The following is a 22,500-nucleotide window of genomic DNA, read 5'->3' as shown; positions in this document are numbered from 1 at the left end:
CATTTCAGATGTCTGTTTAAACCATTGTCAGTTTGAGATACAGAGATTAATCCATCTCAAAGCTCAGGTTTATCTTAACCACAGGATACATCTCATTTCTCTGAAACTCAAAATCCCTCCAGCACAGCCCGAGTAAGGAAGAAAGTGGTTTCCTTCCTAACTGCTTGCTTTCCTTTAGGCAGCCCCATCTTTACCTTAGCACTCACCTTCATCTCTTAACTCCATCTATGTTTTATTTCAAGATAAAGGCAGTTCAAAGGCACATGTACTTACACAGCCCCAAACCAAGTTTTGAAGCAGCCTGCATTAACTTCAGACCACAAGACATGCATTTGGGTGTGCTTATCTTTCTCATTTTCACAGGCGTATGGGACTGATGGTCGTAAGACCTGGAGGAAGCCTCCAGAAAGGCTCTGTACAAAAGGGCTCATACTCTGAATTGCAACAATTAGGCAAGAGTGGTTTGTGTCTTAGTTATCTTGCAGTCAGTGATGTACTTTGAAATTCTATTTATAATGTGCAGCAGTAAAGGTATAAATTTCCCATAGATACAAAAGAACTGTGTTCAGAGGGATTGAAGGTAAAGATTACTGCTGCAAGCTGAAATCATGTCCCACAGTGTCCTGTGGGACACATGATGGCTTTTGGACCAACTCTGGCTCTGAATTTCTGTCATAAAAGCCCACAGGGGGTGAATTTGCATAAAAGAGCAGGGCCTGTGCATGTGATACCAGAAACCAGATCAAAGAAAGAATGGGTAGGTGCTGAGAGACAAGTGAAACTCTCCTAAGAATATGTAAGGTCAGGAGACTTCTCAGTCCTGCAGATTCACGAGAACAGAAAAACTCAGAACATCAAGATTCTCCAGTCTCTCAAGGCCACAAGCACGTTGTGAAACCAGATAACAGTCGGTGAGTGTCTGAGTGCAAGTCAATAACTGGGCATAATGTGTGAATTGGTATCTGCTATTAATAATAACAGCTTGATTCTACTAATAGCCTAACTAGTAAGAAGTGATCTAATAGACATTAATTGTGATCTTTTTCTCTCCTGACTTTAATATCAACCAGGAAAATTTGCAAATTTACTCATGAAACCATCACATCCTTGCTTGACTCTCTAGGACTAGTACAGGCTCATTAATGGTTGCCTGCCTGAGTCCCTTCTGTACCTCAATGACCAATAAATATTCCACTAATCCTGCTCATTGTCCCTTCACCGGCCTGCATACTTTGTACTGTGTTGATCATAGTATAGGGAAGTCTGAGATGTTGCATATCCTCAGGGCAGAGTTCATTGTCAAGTACCAGATTAAAATGCTATATGGTCACTGTGGAGTAAGGCCTTTCTGCCTGCTCTACAGCAATCTTCTCTTGTATCTGCAGCAAAAGGATGATTTATTCAGAGGCTCTGTTGTGGTAATTCTTGAACAATGGAGAAAGAATTTAAGGGGACCATTGGAGTCACCAAATCTACACTTGTGTTAATGGAATGAAACGTGCCCAATAGTTCCTTTCAGTAATTATGACCTTGGTCATTACTGCAGAAGGTTTCTGTCACCATTTTTACTCAGACCTAATTCCAGAGCCTTATTTTTCTCATTGTTAGAAACCCCCTTGTGATATACTTTATTCTTTTCTTTACATTATATAGCCCATATTCCAGTTAGTGTCTCAAAATACTTAGAAGCAAAAGTTTGTTTTGTTAGGCCGACAACTTTTTGAAGTCTCTGACTATAAAATGGACTTCTAGTCATCCCTGAAGACATTCTTTGTATTGTTCCAACTCTAGCACATCATTTTGGTAAGTGAAGTATTGTGTTCAGTTTCTTAAGCAAAATATCTCAGAGTTGTTCTATTTCCTGCATGATTTTTCTGGAATTATAGCACCATTTCAGTTAGCAAATATGTTAATATCAAGTCCAACCATTAACCTAACACTAAACCTAAGGGCCTGTGGCCCTAAGTGCCTCATCTACATATCTTTGAAATAAATCTGTGGTTGGCAACTCAACCACATCCCTGGGGTTTCTGTCCCAGCATTTGACAACCCTGCCAGTGAAGCATTTTTTCCCAATATCTCAGCTGAGCCTCCTCTAGCACAACGTGAGATAAATTTCTTTATGCTGTCTGTTCTAACATCCATAGGCACTGGCACATACCTGGCTACACGGACACAGTGCCCATAAAAGAGGCTCTGGTCATCAATGGCCTGTATGCCAAGAAACAGATCTTACTCTAAGGCTTCCTGGAATGGGTTCAAAATGTCAGTGAGAATTCAGTTGGTGGACGCCTATCAGCAAAGAATAGTGCTAAGTGAAACCTCAGTGTAGGAACCGACATGACAATGGATACCTTACCTATCTTTCATTAGCACATCTGCAGTGGGATTTCCCCCACCTTGACCACATTTCCAATGGAGTGGCAGTGACTTTCTGGTTTTTGGAGGTCTCTATCAGGTAGCAGAAGCAGGATGCTCTGCAAAGGAAGGTCAGCCAGGAACTGAAGCTGACAGCAAACCAGTCGTGAAGAAAGGTCCTCACAAAAGTTGCAGTCCTATAGGAACTGAATAAAAGAACCTCCAGAACAGGTCAGCAACAGCAGCAAGGTTAAGCCAGTAGTGCAGGCAATCCAGAAAAAGCCAAGATCAAGCCATAAAATCAAGTCAGCAGATCAGGGTCAGGTATCAGCGAAGTTCACAGCCAGACCCCAGCCTGGCTGCCCTGTAGCTCTAGCAGAGACCACAGGCAAGTGTTTCAGGTACTGAGCAAAGAACAGGCAGCCTCTGGCCAGACTCTCTGCTCTTCTTCTCATCTCTTCCTGCAGCAGTCTGACCCAAGGCTATCCTGCTGCAAATTTACACAGAACTTGAACAAGCAAAGCCCAGTGAGAAGGGGAAGAGATTGCAAAGATTGGTGTTCTAAGGACCCAACAGCATGGATGTTACTGAACTCAGAATTCGGGATAAAGAGCAGATAGGTACCATCAGACAAAAGGAGGATGCTGTCAGTGTCATAAGGGGAATGTGTGTTTAGACTGGTGTAAACAGCATTCTGCAAATTGTTCCAGTTGTCAGAATGAGTCAAGCAGCCACTGTTTAATTTTCAGCAGCTTTTATTTCCCTAAAGTTGCCATTCTAAAGTGAATGAGAGAGGGGTAGAACTACTAGCAGTGGTCACCTGAAACAAAAAAAAAAAACTCGGCAGAGGAAACAGGAAGGCCTGTAATTTGAATCCTGTAATTTGAATCCTAAGGAAGATGTTTTTTTAAGAGCTTCTGTCCAAAAAGTTATGACCAAATAAGGAAGCCTTAAGCGTACCCCAAAGACAGGGAGGGTATAATTTTTTACTCACCTCTAGTGATAAACACCATTTCTGTTGATTGGAGTACAATTTCTTCCAGTATGACAGGTAAGCTACAAATTAAAGGAATTTTCTTTGCCTTTTTTTCTTCTGAAGTGATTCATAAATCACCAGTGTTCTGCACTTTCATACTCCTTTTTCAGGTGAGAAATAGCCACTTTTCACAGTGCTCTGCCTGTGCCACCAGGGTTGGTCCCACAGTAAAACAATTCCGATGATGACATCAGATACACAATCATCCTTCATATAAGGTAACAAGTACACTTTTTGAATTTTATTGGAGGTTTTGGCTCCTTCAGATTGAAGATTAGTCTGCTGATAATGTCTAAAAAGGTGAACAATATTTCTATTGGTTCCTTCGGGTAGCTCATGCTAGCACGTGAATCTATATATTTCCTCCTTTGTAGTCATCTGTGACATACCGGAATGCCCAGCCAGAGTTTTAGCTAGGCAGTGCCTGGAGAGTAAATTTTCATCCATCTGTGGTCAGGATGGCAATAAAAGAACTTATTTCTGGTCCAGTGCTGTGGTTGATTCCCCTCTCCATTCAGGTCTCCCTGGGTAAGTACGTACTTTATTTTGCATAAGGCAGTGAGATGAAAAAATATGCAAATTTAATATAAATAGGTTGTTCTTCTACCAAACTCTAAAGCAAAGTGACAAAATGATGTTTAACTATGTTTCTGTCTTTGACTCAATCTCCTTGATAATCCTGAGATAAGGAAGGGTAAGCCTTTTCTAAAAGTTTGGTATTTTACTCAGATATCAGTGACTGGCCATTCTCATAAGAATTAAAGTCCAAATTTTGTAAACAGTTCAGCTGCCCTAAAAACCAGCTGGGTATTCTTACTACTGTCCTATCTCTCCTGGCGAGCTCTTTGTAGATGAAATTAATAATTCCAGGTCTTTGTTCAACACCAGTTAAAATGATGTAGCTCTACCCCGTGTGCCCAGTGGAGTTTGGGTAACACATCTCCTCAGTCGTTCCTCTGTATATGACGCTTATCACTATTTGTCTCTCTGCACTTCTGGAGCTATGTGTACATGCTTGATGCTGGTGATGAGAGACAGATTTTGGAAACCTCAATTTTTTTCTCTCTACACATGGAAGTGACATTAAGGCACTGTGATGGTTGTCACATCCACATATGATGAGAATAAGACTTCAAGGTTGATGTTTGGCTATAGCATGGCCCTAGTCTTGAAGGTTCTCACCACTTGTGTGGATGCAGTCAGAGTTCACATGGCAGGGAACGGGAGGCACTCTTGACATACATTTTCATAATATGAAACATTTTTTATTTAGATACCTTTGTAGTGATGTTTTAGTGTCACCTGAGCTGTACTGCAGAAATGAGAGTGACTTTTCTGCCAGGTCCTTGTTAATATCAGGGAACAGTAACTGACTGGAAGATGCAGACAACAGTAGCTTTACAATGACACCATCATCAGCACCCTACCACCCCCATCTCTGATCTGGCAGCACTTGCACTCTGCATGCTGCTACAGGTGTTCTGATGTTCCCCAGGCACAGAGCACAGTGCAGAGCAGTGCAGGAGTCCCAGTTCTCTGGGAGTGAGCTGGAAATCTGCCCCTGAGGCAGCTGGCCTGGGCTGGAAACCTCCTCTTAGGGCCTGGGGACAGGACTGCATGGTGCACCCTCACCTTTTCCTATGAGAAGAACCGGGTTTTTAGCTGGAGCAAGCAAAAATCTCACACTTTCTCAGCCAAGCAGAACACCAAACCACTGAATTCAGTGAAGGTACTTGCGGGACATGCTGTGGAATGTGAGGAAATACAAAATTGTACCTGTACGTATCATTAAAAATTCACAGAAGAGTGATTACAGCAAATGATAGCTTTTATTAGGAAATATTTAAATCTGTCGATTGGCTTATGCCTACCTCTGCATCCAGTCTTGCATGCTGTACATGTTGAAAATATCAGATGTACAATTATTTAAAAATTCAAGTGCACAGAGGTGATACAGTTGAGTGAAGAGCTGTTTGTTTTGTTCCTGGATATGGCTAATAGAAATTGGTTATCTGGTTCATTTAAAAATGTATTAGGAATTCAACTTTTCTTAGAATTCATTACCCTTTTAAATGTATAAATATTATAGCTGAGAAAACTCTTTTTTTGGACTATGTTCTTCAAATATCCTGGGGGTTGTTCTCCAGAATATCTTTTTAGAGACTTACAAGACTTAGTGCAGAAAGATTATGCCCCCTCTGAGATAATATGCTGCAGGCACAAGTGGTTTTCTACTTACTTGAGAATTGTACCATGCATGTGACTTTCATGAGGAGAGAGGATATTTTGCAGAAAAAATAGGTTTTGGAAATTACTAATTGTCAGTCACTTGAATAATCACCTTTTTTTCTTTTTTCTTTTTTGTTTCCAATTTTAAATGATAGGCAGGAAATTGTGAGGAATCCCAGCAGTGTTAGCAAAGAGGTAAAGCCCTTGCCTGTGTATGAGAGGTGATGATGTGTCAAAGCCACATTGTCTGTGTATGATGAAGCAGTTACAGACCACATGAAGATGGAGGCAAAATTGCCTTCCAATTGACTTTTGCTAGCAGTTTACTGTGCAATAAAAAATGAAACAACGGCTAGTTTTGGAAAGAAAAACCCATGGCTGCATTTGCACTAGCTCATGGGTTAAGACTCACACACTTGCAGTGAATAGACAGAATTAGATTTGTTTCTAAATGCAAAGAAAAATTAAATATTCTTATTTCACAAAGTCAGACAACAGCAAGATGTGTGATATGTAGAAATGCCTCTCTCTTTTGAGGGGGGGGAAGGTGAAATTTTACATAAAGGATTGTTTAAAAAAAATCTTACAGGAAAACCCAAGGCTCTTAGTGCAAATTATCTTTTGTCACTTACCAAACGGCATTGATAGGAGATGATCTTCCCGGGCTATGTGCAAGATTTGCACAGCTGCTCTGCTTTCCCTCCACATCAGGGCCCAGTGCTGGGTCTGGATGAGTACTGCAGGTTTCTCTTGGCACTGGGTCCCTGTGGCTGTGAGGGCAGATCAACAGGGCCCATGGCCAGGCATGGCTGTGCCAGCATGGAACACAAATGCACCTCCCACGTGGCACAGGCAGTGAGAGAAGGTCCAGGTCTGTGCTTAAATGGGCCCGTGGGCAGAGCATGTGGGTGGAAAACCCAGATGGGGAAGGCCAATGTCATTAAGGCTTCTTAGTACACTCAGGACATTGACAGACAATTGGATTGAACCTCTCTTGTAAATGTTTGCTTTATTATTCCATTGTGTGTCAGGTCTTGAAACAGTAAAAATTTGTGTTATTAGGCTTCTTATGTGACTGTCCTGTAAACTTCCTTTAGCTATGTGGTCAACCTGAATAATCCCCCAGGCCCAAAAGAAGTTGCCCACCCTCTTTCACCTGTTCCATAACACGCTGAAATGCAAACCTGATCAAACTGAGGACAAAAATCAGACGTAGTGGCCAACTTCTTCCTGTTTCCTTTACACTTTTAGCCTGTAGTCTGTTCTTAACCTGGGAATACAACAGCCCTGCATGTCGTTTTCTACCATTTGATTTTCAACCCATTTCATGAGTATCCTCTTTCATACTTCAAATAGCAGTGCCTTTGATCCAGCTGGTAGTGAGGCTTTTAGTCCAAACAGTCACACATATGTAATACCCACATACTAATACATACCCACACACACCACAGCTGTACCTGGCTGCCCACACAGACGGAAACATGAGACATATAGCACATGTGGCACAAACATCAACAGCACCAGTGGCCTCACAATGATCTATCTTAACTTCTGTAAGGCCTTTGACATGGTTCCATACAACAGCCTTGTCATTAAATTGGACATAAATGCGTTTGCTGGATGGACTACTCAATGGATAAGAAATTGGCTGGATGGATGTGTCCAAAGAGTCAATGGCTCAATGTCTAAATAGACATCAGTAACAAGTGGTGTCCCTCAGGGGATGAGAACTGTTCAAAATCCCTATTACTGGCATTGGTAGTGGGATTGAGTTCACCCTTGGCAAGTTTCCAGAGGACACCAAGTTCAGTGGTGCAGCCATTGAGGGAAGGAATATCCAGAAGAATCTTGACAGGCTTGAAAAATGGACCTCACCCCCTGAAGTTCAACAAGGTCAAGTGAAAGGTGCTGTACCTCGCTTAGGGCAACCATCAGGATCAGCACGGACTGGAGGATGCATGGCTTGAGAGCAGCCTCATGGAGAAGGACTTGGGGATACTGGTGGGGACCGATTGGACATGAGCTGGCAATGTGCCCTTGCAGCCCAGAAAGCCAACTTTGAGCTGAGTCTTCAGGTAGACCCCCTGATCCTACCACCTCTCCAGTGGCTGGCCTGGCACCTCTGGTCCCTCTGGTAGCCAACTCCTCTGGTTACCTCACTCCCAAAGACACACAAATTTGGCTTTTAGGCCAATTAACTCACAGGATAATGAAGCTTGTTCTATTGGAGCAATCATACACTGACAGGCAGTCCCCTCACCCACTCCAGTTGCCAGTGTTTATTGTGGCAGGCTTTGTGAATCACAAACCAGGGACATTACTCAGCATTTTCCAGCCCTGGTGAGACAGTGAAAGAGAAAGTTTTCCTGTCATTAGAAATAATTTACATTTTAGCAGTGCAGTTAGCTCACACTTATAAATACAGACATAACTCCTTGCAAAAAAATGCTCTTTAAGTTGGACTATTTAGAAAGGTGAACCAAATAAGTCTGATGTAAGAGTAAATTAAGAGCAATAATGATCTCATTAACATCTGCAGTAGATAATCATGATTAAACTCTGTCCTTTCTATACCCTTGCTCTGTCTGAAGGCACTGATGAATTGAGGCTGTCAAACGGAATTCGCCCCTGCTCTGGGAGAGTGGAAGTAAAACATGAGGATCAGTGGGGAACCGTGTGTGATGGTGACTGGACCATAAAGGATGCTGAGGTTGTCTGTAAGCAACTGCAATGTGGATTTGCTGTTAACGCCCTAAATCGAGCTCCTTTTGGAGAAGGAACTGGACCAACGTGGTTGTATCGAGTTGATTGCCATGGTAATGAATCTGCACTCTGGAACTGCTCACATAAAGGATGGGGTGTTTTTACCTGCCCTCATTACTTTGATATTGGAGTGATCTGCTCAGGTAAGAAGTGATCCAGCCTTGTATAATAGAAAAAAGATTCAAGCCTGGGATCAAACTTTGTCCTAGTTGGATAAAGCCAAGTACTCCCTCTACTCATCCAAAGAAAGTTGCTCCAGCATTAAGTCTTCTGCTGACTATGAGTGCAAGCTGACTTTGCCTGGGCACAGCAATGACATCAAAAGAGCATATTAAATTACACAGAACAGAAAAAAACCCAACCCACTATTTGTTTCTACCACAGCTCTCCCAGGCAACAGGAGAGCAGTACTGAGCTTGTCTTTGACATTGAATTGGGGCTAAAAAAGCAGGTGTAGGTAGAGAAGCAAGAAAATGCAAAGTTATGTCATACAACTGCCCTTCTTCTCCAGATCTTCAGGTAGGCTAAGACAGGACATTCTGCAATGGCAAAAAAAGACCTATACCTGTTTGGCTGTTTCCTGTGCAAGATGTGCAGGGTTTTACTCTTTGGAAAAAGAACCACTGCACAAAGTTTTTCCTTCCCAGCTTCAGGACTTCACATTTGTCCTTTTTTGATTTTTGTAAGGTTCCTGTCATCCCATTAGTCTAGCCTGTCTAGATCTCTCTGGATGGCAACTCTGCCCTCGTGGTTATCTCCCCACCCCCCCAAATCATAAGTGTACTCCATCACCACCTCCATGAAGATAAGACACTGAGCAGAACAGGCCCCTGGAAAGACCCAACAAGTGAAATTCCACTTGCTGGCAGTCTTCAGGTAGAGTGCAGACTGAGCCTGAGCATTAAAACAGCTGCTTAACCATTTTGTCCTTCCAGCCAGACAGTAACATCCTAGTTCTTGGACATAAGAATATTGTGCAAGACAGTGTTAATGGCAGTGCTAAATGTCAGGTAAATGACATGTGCTGCTGTCCCTTCATCCATAAATCCGTTTTAATCAGAGAAAGCATTACAGTCCCACAGGCATGATACACTCTTGATAAAACCATGCTGACTCTTCCCATTTATCTCCTTGTGCCACAAATGAGTTTCTACAAGTCTCACTCCATCTTTTTTTCAAGTACCAAAGTGAGGCTGGTCAGCTTGAAGATCTCTAGACTGTCTTTTTAGCAATTTCTGAAACTGGGTGCAACATTTCCTGTTTCCTCTTCCTGGAGTGCTTCAGCTTCCTATTCAGTGAAATAATGAGGTCTCAAGGACACACACTAGTAAATGGCTATTTTTCTATTTATCTGTTTGGGGATTGCTACTTCTCAGTCATTGGCACATGCTCAAAGTTTCCTTCCTTCTTTCCCAAGGATTTAGTATTTTCACATACTGAGAAATAAGCAATCTCATGCACCATTTTCTTATCAGTGCTCTACAGGTATTGCCCCAGTCAAAATTCAAAAGTATCAGTGGTCCTCAGAGAAGTGAAATGGGTTTTGCCCATTAAGGAATTATAAAATTAGGTCAGTACAACCAACCCTTAATGCTGGATTTCTTGTTTTGGGGGATTTTTTCCAGGCTTCTCTGATATGCGTCTGACCGGAGGGGACACTGCCTGCTCAGGACATCTGAAAATAAAGAAAGAAGAAACTTGGACAACTGTCTGCTTCTCACACATTGATTTCAAAACTGCCTCTGTTATATGTAATGAGTTAAAGTGTGGCCAGGCTGTGGATATCTTGAGAGGAACTTACTTTGGAGATGGACATGAGCTGATCTGGCAAGAAGAGTTTCACTGCGTAGGGAATGAGGCTCACCTTGCAGACTGTCTCAGGAACATGCACTATACTAACATGTGCTCTCATGATGCCATTGTTGTGTGTTCAGGTGAGACTTTGGACTGATGGACATAATTCACCCGTATTCTATATGCCTTCTTCCTGTTAACCCACAGTTCAGAGCATCTGTACTGTGGGTTAACAGGATCTTCTGTGTCCTCAGGATCCTTAGATGCTTCCCCTACCATGCCTTGAGCCATTCAAGGGGGACCAGAAAATAACAGAGAGCAGTCCCACAATGTCTCTCATTCACTCTACTGAAAGTCTGCATCTAACATGGGCTGTTCTAATCACTTCACTACTACACAGATATCTCAAAAGCGCTGTAATTTCTTTTATGCTATTAAAAATATGCACTCAACAGTCCTAAGAATGTTCTACACATCCTTCTCTTATAAATAGAAAGAAAAATGGCCAGAGCAGACAAGCTGGAATATCAAGACATTAATTTCTTTCCTGTGGTGCTTAATCCCTGGGGCTTCAATTAATTATATAACTGGAAGAGGTACTTATCTCCAAAGTTACAAATGTAAGGGTTTGTTTTTTGCTTTTTTTTTTTAAAAAAAAAAGGTTGCTGGAGGCCTAGATGACTTTCATTGTGACTTGAAGGTAACATCACTTAAGAACTCCATACAGTCATGGCTGCTGGCGGCTCCATTAGACCTAAAAAGCACAACTTTTTTTCCTGAGGCCACACTTCAAAAGGGGTAAACTAAACCTGGGGCAGAGCTGCTGGCAACAGTCTGACCCAAAACAAGTCTGGAAAAGGGCTGGAGCTCATGTCCATTTCCTGCCCAAAGGGCTTCAGTCTGTTTCTGAAATCCTGCGCTCATTAGGGGTACAATGCAAGGACAGGGTAAGGATAGAAAGTAAGTGTGAGAAGAGAGAGGAACTGCATGGGCAGGACACCACCATCCAGCTGCCCTTTATTTATTGTCAATATGCTGATGGTTATGGCCTGGGGTGTTCAGAGCTTTGCTCTGGGGCATGGATGAAAGCTGAGGATTCCCCACTGCAGTTTCTGGTTACCAGGAAATGTGACACGACCAACTACTTGGAGTGAGAGTGATACCAGTTGCTCCTACCCTGAGTTCCTCACATTCGAGGCAGTGCTGAAACTGCCTCTGCAAGAGAAGATGTAAGGTACCAGCAGTATTGTGAGGGGAAGAGAGAGTAAAGCAGAGAACTTTAAGAGTCAAAAGACTTTTAGTCAAACAGTGCAGGCTACAACATGGACAGTAGAGACTTTTTTTTCAGAGCTGGCTTATCAGCATCTTGTTCTAAGATGCTTTCTAGTAACCTGACACATAAATGAATGCTAGTTTCTTGCAGATAGAGAGAGCTCTTACAGTTTTCAGTGCAGTAGCCCAAAAACCCAAAAGTAACTGCTAAGCTCCTTTATTCTTTCTGCAGGCTATGGTGGGTACAGGCTGGCAAACGGCAATACCATGTGTTCAGGGAGAGTAGAGCTTCTTCACGGAGGCACATGGGGAGCCCTGTGTGACTACCTATGGGATTTGCCAGCTGCCAATATCCTCTGCCAGCAGCTAGACTGTGGAGTTGCGCTACAGATCCCAAGAGAAGGGTCCTTTGGGGAAGAAAATGGATCTGTCTGGAATGCCTCATTCAGCTGCCAGAAGAATGGCTCACTCCTGAGAGACTGTCCCGTGCGTGCTCTAGGTCTGGATGAATGCCCTGCTGGAAAAGAGGCTCACGTGGTATGTTCAGGTGAGCAGTGGGAAGGTCTAAGAAGAGAACTAAAAAATTCCTTCCTTGAGGAAAAATACAGACTCAAAATTCAGAGGGCATATGTGGAGTCAGGCTCTGTCTTTTGACTGCAACAACAAGAGTCAAGGCTACACTTCAACTGTACCACAAGGTTGCTTTCTCTGAAATGCTCCTAGTGAAGGGTTACAGCAAGAGCAGGGCTGCTGCACAAGCCAGGATGAGCTGGGCTCAGAGACTGAGCACAGCACAGTCAGAGTCCTTGCCACTAAGACACAATCCAGAGCATCTGCAGAGAGAACAGTGTAAGGTGTTGGTAATAAGGTCTATGAGCAGTTCCAGAGAAGTCAAAGCAAACAAAGAGGTGTAGGGTCTGGCTGGAGAGAACAGCCAGGCATAGCATGAGACAAGACTGGAGACAGTTACACCTGTCATGTACTTGAGGCAGGGATTGAATTCCTGGTCCAGGCTTAAGTGAGGACTTGGACCAGCAGTTGAAGGATGCTGAGCTGTAAGCCCTCAGTGATACTGCTCTGAAAAATTAAGGTCTATTGGTTGACCCAAAGCCCCAAAACCTAGTGCCCTGATTTTAAAAATTGCAAATGGGACATGATCCTGAGTTCTAGTCATTATTCTCAGCAAAAAAGGCTGGACTGAAGTCTAGTTATGAGTATGGAAGTTTCTAGTTATGAGTATGGCCCAGTTAAGTAATTTTCACTACTGAATGATAAGGAAAAGTCATTCCCGTTTCCCAGTCACTTCCAGGTCCTGCCTATGAGCAAATGTAACACTCTAATATTCCTTTTCTCTATATTCAGGGTGTCCAGGGGGCAGGCTGGTGAATGGCACTACATGCTCTGGCATAGTGGAGATCCGCCATGGAGACACGTGGGGAAGACTTTGCCACTCCCACTGGAATTTGCAAGCTGCCAGTGTTCTCTGCCATCAGCTGAACTGTGGCTATGCAAAATCAATCCAGATGGAAGATGGTTTTGTGGATGGAAATGGGCCTATATGGAGAGATGCTTTTCACTGTAAAGGGACAGAGTCCTGCCTATGGGATTGTGTTCGAGTGACTTTGGGCAATCCAACCTGTTCAGCCAAAGAAGCAGCCACTGTAACTTGCTCAGGTAAGTCAGGGGTGGCCTTTTATGGGTGGTGCAACTTCAGACCGAAGTAGTGCTGGTGATCTCACTGACAGGATCTAGTCTTTGAGATGGTGAAGCCTTTCTTGCTGCCCATTACAGACCCTTGAGTGCATGAAAGCAAACAAAGCCTTAATGGGGGCAGTCCCCTTAATCAGTGGTGAGAATTAATATTTTGCCAGCACAGAAATTTGTCTTCCATAGCTTTCCTGCAAGCTATTTCTACTGCAGTGAGATAAGTAGATGTCACTCAATATATTTCCCAACTCTCTTGAGCCCAGGTCTTGCTGAATCACTCAGACTCTCAGGGGGTGAGAGCCGCTGTGATGGGCGAGTTGAGATCTCTCTCCATGGTGTGTGGAGCAGAGTCCTGGATGACAACTGGGACATTAGGGATGCCCATGTGGTGTGCAGACAGCTCCAGTGTGGAACTGCTGAGAAAGCCCATTACCTTCCAAAGTCTGAGCGAGGCATGGGTCTTGTTGGCCTAAGGAGCGTCCAGTGTACGGGAAACGAGACTCAGCTGATGCTCTGCAACACTTCCCATTATCAGACAGTGCCAACGGGAGTTTCTGAAGACGTTGGTGTGATTTGTTCAGGTGAGTCGCTGTGTGAAAGGTACAGGAGGTTTACCTAGGATTTCTCCAGCCCATGCTGTGCTGTGGTGTCACAGATCTTAAGCTGGCATGAGTCTGAGCTTGATGATAGTTAAGGAAGCAAGTGTAATTTACATAATGCTTTCTTCATCTGAATTTCTTACAGAATTATCTACCAGAGCCAGAAAGAACTATTAGAACACAGTAAAAAAGGGGGTGTTAAAGTGGTAGGTGCTGCTGCTCTTGTTCCCAGCAAGCCTCTCCTGTGGAAAAGCAGGCTGAGTTAGCATTCAGGGAGTGCAGTCAAACCTCCACTCAACACTCACCGCAGCTGGCTCAGCAATACAGGCAAGAAAGGCTCTTTTGCAAGGTTTTATTCCAGCAGAGTGACACTGTCACTGAAGGACAAACTCTGAAGGAAAGAGCATGAACCACGTGGAGCAGGGAATTATAACGGGGAAGGGGTAGGGGAAGGAGATAAGGGCTGGGCAGAGGGCCCTGGCCACCAGGGATAGGGGGGTGGCCACCAGGGGTACCAAGCCAGTGACAGGGGAAGGAGAAACAAGAGGAAGTCGTGACAACAAGTCCATGGGGGAGACTGTTTTTCCCTTTGGAAAAGGGAGTAGTGAGTAGTTAATGTTTCCAGGGCTGAGGGCTTGGGTATTGACCAAGGGGGGAGAATTCATGGAATGCTACAACACAGAAACCATAAGAACACTAATTTGGCTATGATTGCCAAGCATTCTTGTAAATAGCTTTTATTTTGTGACACTTCTATATTTATAGATATTTGCAGCTATTCTACAGAATATTATAACAGTTTCTACTCTTCTCTGATTTTGTAACTCTGATTTGTAACAGGAACCGTGTCTGTCTCTAACTAAATGAGTATAGACAGAAAACAGGTTGTCTGGCTTTCTAAGATAAAGTGACCTCTGCATATACTTGGTATGATTATACACTTCTTGGTGGCAGAATCTCACCTGAATTATTCAAACATTCACGTGATGCAGGAGTAGGCCTTTCCCTTTATGCAGTTTAGCCTCACAGGACTTCTGCCCAAGCAACCATAGCAGCAGAATTGGGATATAACAAGAACATGACGTCTTAAAAGTGCTTTAAAAATATTGCCATGATGCTGACCTGTGCATTATTGTTGTGTTGCATGTTGACAGCTGGATTTTCCCCCTGCAGGCAGCAGACAGATGAGGCTGGTGAATGGAACAAACCGCTGCGCCGGGAGAGTAGAGCTTTATCATCATGGCATCTGGGGCACCATCTGTGATGATAACTGGGATCTATCAGATGCCAATGTTGTTTGCAAACAGCTTGGATGTGGGCATGCCATCGAGGCATTTGTCTCTGCTCATTATGGTGAAGGGTCAGGGCAGATCTGGCTGGATGACGTGAATTGCACTGGGGCTGAATCTGATCTCTGGGCATGTCCCTCTAGGGCGTGGGGCCAGCACAACTGCCAACACAAAGAGGATGCTGGAGTCCTGTGCTCAGGTGTGTTTGGAAAACCCTTTTCTGAGCCCGTGAGTTCAAACAGGATGGTTATATAAAAGAGAAGTCAAGAATAGTGGGGACTTGCTTGGACAGCCTCCTCCTGTCTTGATGACAAGCACAGTTAGTCAGCACATCTTCTTGGTCTTAACAAGACACACACACACACACACACACACACACACACACACACACACACACACACACAAAGTCTGTGGTGTACTAGGATATCTGGGGGATAAATTTGAGGAGTTTGTAAAGATTTCCACAGCAAGGGGCTGTGTGCTCCTTCCAGTCAATTACAGCTGGCTCTGAAACCAATGGGAACAACCCACTGTGCACTACAGCATCAGACAATCCAAGTTGCTTATGGTGGCTCTGCTCACGCGTATTTAAGACAGAATGGCAGCAGCAAGAGAGAGGAGAAATGAAAGAGAAGTGGAAAAAAACAGAGATGACCCCTGAAGGGGGTTAGGGCCTGTTAGAGCCCATGCTGGAGCCAGAACAAAGCCTGAAAGGGCTGCAGTCCCGGGAGTATCCATGCTCCCCAATGCAGGTAGAACAAATACAGCCAGTTAGCACTGTAAAAAAATTGTTATCACACAAGCAAGAAAGAAACATCACAAGAAGTCTGTGGCACTAATTCCATTTTTTTATGCCTTCACTTCCAGATTTCCTGGCTCTGAGGCTGGTGAATGGCAATGACTGTGCCGGGCGTGTAGAGGTTTTCTACAATGGGACGTGGGGGAGCGTTTGTTCCAATCGCATGTCCCTGCTCACCGCAGCAACCATGTGCAAACACCTGGGCTGTGGAGATGGAGGAGGAATAGACACGGACTTCAAATATGGCAGAGGGTCTGGGCCCACGTGGCTGGACCACATTGAGTGCGCTGAGCAGCACAGCTCACTCTGGCAATGTCAGTCAGACCCCTGGGATCCTCAGTCGTGCAACAACCGAGCTGAAGAGACCCACATTACTTGCACTGGTAAACCAAAATGTATTTGTATGTGGCCAGACATGTACTTTAACCTATGCATGCACATATGGACATCACAGTAATTAATTTGTGTGCACTTGTTATCTGGTGCATATTGTTTCTAGTTTCATGAAAATGGCAGCAACTTTTTTTTTTTTATTTTTGTCTATATCATTGACTTAAATGAGTGAATTAAAATTACAAGATTATCAGAGTGCTGTGGCCCACTGAAATCCTACAGAATTCCCTTATAGGATGGTGCCATTGCATATTTTTTAATGCAAAAATCTATGATACACAGTCAGTCTGTGAGATCTGAGCTAGGATGAGGCTTCCGAAGAGGTCTAGAGCCAAGTCTATGTTTCTGCATGTAAGGAGGCCTATCTGTGTATACACATAGCCATGGACAAGTGTACAAATCCATTTGGTTCTAAAGGCCCATTTCTAATGCCTGCTCTTATGGCAGTATTTCACACCTAAGGGAATCAATATCTGTATTCATACATAATAAAATATATAAAATGAAATATAAACTATAAACTAGAAATTAAATATAATATAAAATGTAACAAAAATGAAATCTACATGACATTCAGATATCCTGAAAAGGATTGCAGCTGCCACATGAGAAGAGGGAAAGCATAACCATCAGGAAGATTACTACTCACAGCAACAACCAAACAGCCATCTGCCAAGAACTAAACAGGCCATACACATATTTCAGGAAATAATTAACCTAATGGTTAATTTTCAGCTATTATACTCCCTCTTTTTTTTTTCAGAGAATAATTAAATTATTTACTTCATTATTTAAATTCTGCAGGAAGAAAAGAGGTAACATCTCCGGCTGCATTTGCTGAGTGCCCAAACTCCACAAGTTGTTCAGGTACCTCCACTTCTCTGTTTTTCCTTATTGGTCCCTGTGGACCTTCCTGCTATTTCAGTAAAACAGAAGGTTTCTGTGTTTTTCAGACAAGGAGAAGTTACGAGTCGTGGGAGGAGAGGATGAATGTTCAGGCAGAGTGGAGATGTGGCACCAAGGTTCCTGGGGAACTATCTGTGATGACACCTGGGACATGGCAGATGCCAATGTTGTATGCAGGCAGCTGGGCTGTGGATCTGCTGTGTCTGCTCTGAGTGAGGCTGCCTTTGGGGAAGGAACTGGTCCCATCTGGTTGGAGAAGGTCCACTGTAAAGGAACAGAGCTGTTTCTTTGGGACTGTCCTGCCAAACCTTTGTTTGGCAAAAACTGTGATCATAAGGAAGATGCTGCTGTGAATTGCTCTGGTTAGTGACTGGTCCTTTATTACACAGGTCTGTGAAGGAGGTGGATAGGGGAGCATTATGCCAATTGTACTTCCTAGTGACTAGCCCTTTCATAATTTTGACTGCTAAAATGTCACGAATTATATGAAGATGTTCTCCCTATTTTTCACACTTGCCTCTTAATCTGGATTCACCTTCCTTTTGCAGGTGTGACAGAAACAACAGCATCACCCACGAGAGCAGGTAAATTCTTTCTCTCTCTTTTCTTTCTCCCATCGAATGACAACTTAATGTCCCTGATACTTAACAGATAAAACAGCATTTCATCAGAAAGCACTTCCCCCCAGCCTTTTATAAAGGAACACTGAGAGGCACTACTCCCAGCTGCTGAATTTTATCTGCTTGAGCAGGACCCATAGCAGAGCAGCAGGTGCCCTGCCTCACCCTGTTAGCATGGGCACAGCAAGGGGCTGCAGAGGAGCAGCCCTTTGGGACATGTGATTCTCTACCTGTTTCCTCTTGGTTTGCACCCAGATCGCCCCCGCCGCCCTGCCACAGGCAGTACGAGACTTTCAGTGCCTGTCATCCTCTGCATTCTCCTGGGGACCCTCCTCTGCCTGGTCCTTGCCATTCTTGCTGGGCAGATCCGACGTGCCAGGGCACAGCAGAGAGGTGAGTTTCTGGGGACTGGTGTGAAATGACTCCTTGATATGGCCCCAAATGTTTAGTTGGCTGGGGAGGCAGCAGGGATAGGTGACTGAGATGAACTGAATCTGTTGACACACTGAGATTTTTCTTACTTTCTGGCAGTGAAAGAGCCCAGAGGTGCTTATCCTCAGTCAGCACCTCTTGGTGCCTTCTTGGTACCAACCAAGCCACGTAGGCCCCTGTAAGGCACTTCTCCTTTTCAAGACTCCAGCCTGAATATAAGCAGAGACTGAAAGTGATCATTACCTTTTACTTTCAGGCTCCAGACTATCCTATGACCCCTTCTCCGAGGCTGTCTATGAAGAGATTGATTATAACCTGATGAGGGAAAAGCAGGGCGTGACTTTCCTCTCAGGTCTGTGTGTGTGTCTTGCTTTTCTCAAGGGAAAGCTCCTCCTTTCTGATCCCGATCTGATACCTTGCAGCTCCCAAATCTACTGGGAAATTTAAAATTCCTGGATTTGAGGAGAGGAGTTTCCTGCCAGTGGACTTCCTTTCCTAGGGCCAATTTGTTTTGTGCAGCAACCACAGACCATAGATCAGCATAGGTCAAACAAACAAACAAACAAAAGCCTTTTGCTGCAGTTATTTAAAGCAGGAACAAATAAAGGAAAAATTTGCATCTCCCTCACAGCACCTGGGTCCCTGTAGGTTTCCTCCCATGGATTGCTTTTCTCCCTTTGTGGCTTACCTCCCCCATGATCCATGAGAGGTGTTATGGGGCCCCCTGAGGAATTCTTGGTTATAGAAGTAATACTGACTGTCAAAGAATATGCTGGACTTGGATGCTATTATTGCTCTTTTTCTCATGGTGCAGTTTTAGCACTTAAGGAGAGTTTAATCTGGTATCATGCTCTTTCTCATTTGCCCAGATTCTTATTCAGATAGGTCAAAACCAAAGGAACAGTTTTATAGAGCAGACAGTGATGAAGAAAATGGTCCTGGAGCAACTCAAGGTAATGTGACAAAGGGTTTGTACAAAGAAAGAGATCCCAAATCAGGGTAACTGTTAGTATCCAAACCATTATGAGTGATTAAGACTTTCATTTCATGTCCTAGTGTTGTTTCCTTGTGATGCAAAATCTTCTGTGTAACTCTTGTGGTGGAAGAGTGTCATACAATCTCATATACAAGTGCTAGTTTTCTCTTCTATATGCAAAATTCAAAATAAATGTTTGCTGGTAGTTCTGCAGACACTTCACAGGATCCAGTCACATGAATCCAACAATGTGACAACTGCTTCTCCCAGACATTGCAACCATAAGAGCTTGAAAACTGTTGCCTTATTTCTGAGACAAATGGGGAGAATTAAAACAGAGGAAAGACATATTCTAAATAAGAACACTGGTGTACAATTTGAGCTGATCAAGGGATCTTAATCCAAGTGATCTGAAGAAAATACAGACTCCTAGCTGTGGGGTTTGCCTGGGTGGTACATGTGGTTTATTGGTTAGGGTTTTTTTAGAATTTGAAATAGGTGAGGGAGAGCAAGTGTTTGGAGAAGAACTGCATTTTCCTAGAGCTGATCAAAAAGCTCTGTTAGCCATTGTCTGGTGTCCAAGAGATCAACTGCCAGTGGCACAAGCAGTTTTGGACCTCAGTTGCCCATATGCCAGACTCTGCTGCACCATGTCTTTATTTTCTACTGCTCTTCTTATATTAAGGACTTTTTTTTAAGTTAAAAAACAAACTAAAAGCTTTTCCTTTCAAACTAAAAGCAAAAAAAAAAAAAAAAACCAAAAACAAAAACCTAAAAGCTTTGAAGTGCTTATAGAGAAGACTATTATTCTAAATAGTTTCTCTTTCTCTTATTCAAATTGAATATTGATTTCTAGGTAATAAAAGTGAAACGGGAGTGCTTTAATTTACTTTTCTGCTTATACATGTATTATTGGTAAGCACATGTATTTACAATAAAACTGTGCACAGTAACATTTGCTGAGGGATGGGTTCCAGTTAAGTACAGACATGTCAGTATTGCAGCCCTGTGTTGCTGGATTATCAGCTACTGCTTTCCCTAGAGGAAATTAATACCTGTACTGTTCCAGAGGCCTCTCCACTGCCTGAAAATGCCCTGGAAGTTGATTATGATGATGCAACAGAAGCTTCTGGACCTAGAGATGCTTCTCTTTCTGAGCAGAATGAACAGGAAATCATTGGGACCCCTGGAGAAAGTGACAGAAACAAGGATTCCCAGATAGGTGAGGCTAGAAGAGCAGAGCTGTTCTGTTCTTACATCCAGCTAATCTAAACCTCTGCTCTGCTTTCCTTACAGCCATAAAATTCTTGCCTGTGGCCAACCCAATCTAAGTTTCCACTGCTGCAGATTAAATTTGTTACTTCTCATTAGAATGACCATGGGGGCAAAGGGTTGCTGTGTCATCTTCACAACAGCCTTTTAAGTACTTGAAGACTCATAAAGTTTGTTCACATGCCTATCCTCAGTTCAGTTCTGTATTTTGTTTCTCTACACAGCCACAACCTAAATTAGTCAGCTTTCTACTTAGGCCTTGTAGGCTACACTCTGCCCATGATGTGTCTCCACTCAGTCCATGTCAGTAGGTCTGTATCTTTCAAAAAATGTTTCAAACCAAAACCTTTACACCATGGTACTGAGATCTTACTAGTGTCAGGTAGAGCAGAAGGACCAGCTCTTATAGCATATCCTTCTGTTTATGGATGCCAGTGTGATACTTCCCCTTTTTCCAACAACATGTCAGTCTTGAGAGGGTTCCATGTCTGATGGAGCTTCAAATAGTGCTCTGTAAAATGCTACATATCATTAGACATGGATTTTTCAAATTATGCAATTGACTGTTTCTCCCTTCATCTGTAGTCCCTTAAGTGCCCCTATTAGATCTCCTTCTGTGTCCATGGAGGATGGATTCAGCTAGGTTTTTAACCTGGCACTAAATTTTGTCAGGCCCATATAATTCCGCAAGAATTAACAACAAATATTTAAGGCAGAATTTTCTTTATCAGTGCATTTAATATAACTGTGGAACACTTTCTGATCTGAACTCTACTTTTTGGGGTAGTGATAAATATTTCTGGCCTACTGGAGACATGTAAAAATAATCAAGATATAGGACTCAAAGTAACTAGAGAGACATTAGAGTTTTGGGGTTTTTCTGACAGCCAATGAATATATTCCTTTTAACATTGTGTATAAAGCTTGATCCTTGGATATGTATACATGCCACAGAAGGCAGTGACACAAGCATTTCTCAGGTCTTTCACGGTCACTCCTGTCTAAGGTTCTAATTTCTGGAGGAGACGACTGGCAGCTGCACAACCACACAGAGGTAATACATTCAGGATGTGCATTCATCTATCTCAGTGTTCTTCCCTTCATGTTTTCAGACTGGACTCCCAGAAACAGGACCTCTGAGGCTGAGACATCCTCATCCCCTGCTCTTGAGGATACAGGCTATGACGACATTGGAGAGCTGGGGCACTGACAGAGACTGCTGAGCTGTACTGACTTCTTCTGGAAATACACCACTGTTCATAAAATGATAATCCTGTACTAGCAGAACTAGAACAACCTCCATTTAGGACTAGCTTGCATAAGTTTTGGTTATTTCCAGAGAAGAGGTTATGCATGTAAAAGATAAGGAAGCATGGCAATTAGGAAGATCTTTCAAATTTCTCTTATAATTTCTTGTTGTTATGAATTAGTGGACACTTTCTGGTTTTATTTTAAATACTATCTTTTCTTTTTTTTTTTTTTTTTAACTGAGTTAATTTTAAAATTATTATTTTTCTTATCAGAAACTGTCCAAAGATCTCAAATTTATGCTTTTCCTCCCAGATATATGGGGATGGCATCTGGTAATTATTTGGAATGAAAATTGAACTGCAAGAAAATCATCAAAATTCAGTTTCAGCCAAGTCTTAGAGAAAGGAATTCTTGCTGGTTGCTTCTGCAGCAACATCAGCAAGATCTGACAGGTGTGCTGTGAGGCATGCTGTGAGGTACAGGAGGGAAACACATACACCCATGGCATTTAACTGCATCATGCAATCTACTTTTCCTGGCTCACTAACAGGAAAATTGGGAAAGCAGAACGTTTTTGCAAGGAATAGTAAAAGGCAGCAGAAACCATGAGGAGCAACAAATGTTATGCTAGAAAAAAGGTGTAGCAAGATATTTATCCCTGTCAGAACTATCTGCACAGGACAGAACTTCTCCTCTGCAGGTGCACCAGGCAGTGACCAGGAAGAAGGAATCCCTGGAGACTCAGAGATGGCAACAACTGATGTCACAGGCATGATCCAGTTGAGCTGAATGCTCCCCAGGTGA

General features: G+C 43.1%; 1 protein-coding gene across 1 annotated transcript; it reads left to right on the top strand.

Annotated features, from left to right (window-relative positions):
• The first annotated feature begins 3,852 nt into the window (after positions 1-3,852).
• Positions 3,853-21,805, top strand: LOC103812471 (antigen WC1.1). Its single transcript, XM_050974942.1, has 16 exons — positions 3,853-3,922; positions 8,215-8,529; positions 10,012-10,320; positions 11,685-11,999; positions 12,815-13,126; positions 13,423-13,740; positions 14,932-15,246; positions 15,915-16,229; positions 17,044-17,106; positions 17,193-17,507; positions 17,694-17,729; positions 18,021-18,162; positions 18,461-18,559; positions 19,083-19,150; positions 20,243-20,395; positions 21,558-21,805. The coding sequence occupies exons 1-16, from the start codon at positions 3,853-3,855 to the stop codon at positions 21,653-21,655; spliced, it is 3,243 nt and encodes a 1,080-aa protein (XP_050830899.1). The 3' UTR covers positions 21,656-21,805.
• Positions 21,806-22,500: the final 695 nt, after the last annotated feature.

This window comes from Serinus canaria, chromosome 1 (assembly GCF_022539315.1).
Source record: "Serinus canaria isolate serCan28SL12 chromosome 1, serCan2020, whole genome shotgun sequence".
NCBI lineage: Eukaryota > Metazoa > Chordata > Aves > Passeriformes > Fringillidae > Serinus > Serinus canaria.
The sequence above is the reverse complement of the archived record's forward strand: the minus strand, read 5'-3'. Positions and strand labels throughout refer to the sequence as shown.

Bases quoted from the DNA above. Each gene is read 5' to 3' on its own strand.
- LOC103812471 (XM_050974942.1), top strand. From the start codon at position 3,853: ATGGCAATAAAAGAACTTATTTCTGGTCCAGTGCTGTGGTTGATTCCC. The intron at 13,741-14,931 runs GTGAGTCGCTGT...TTCCCCCTGCAG, and splicing joins CGTTGGTGTGATTTGTTCAG to GCAGCAGACAGATGAGGCTG. The intron at 16,230-17,043 runs GTAAACCAAAAT...TAAATTCTGCAG, and splicing joins GACCCACATTACTTGCACTG to GAAGAAAAGAGGTAACATCT.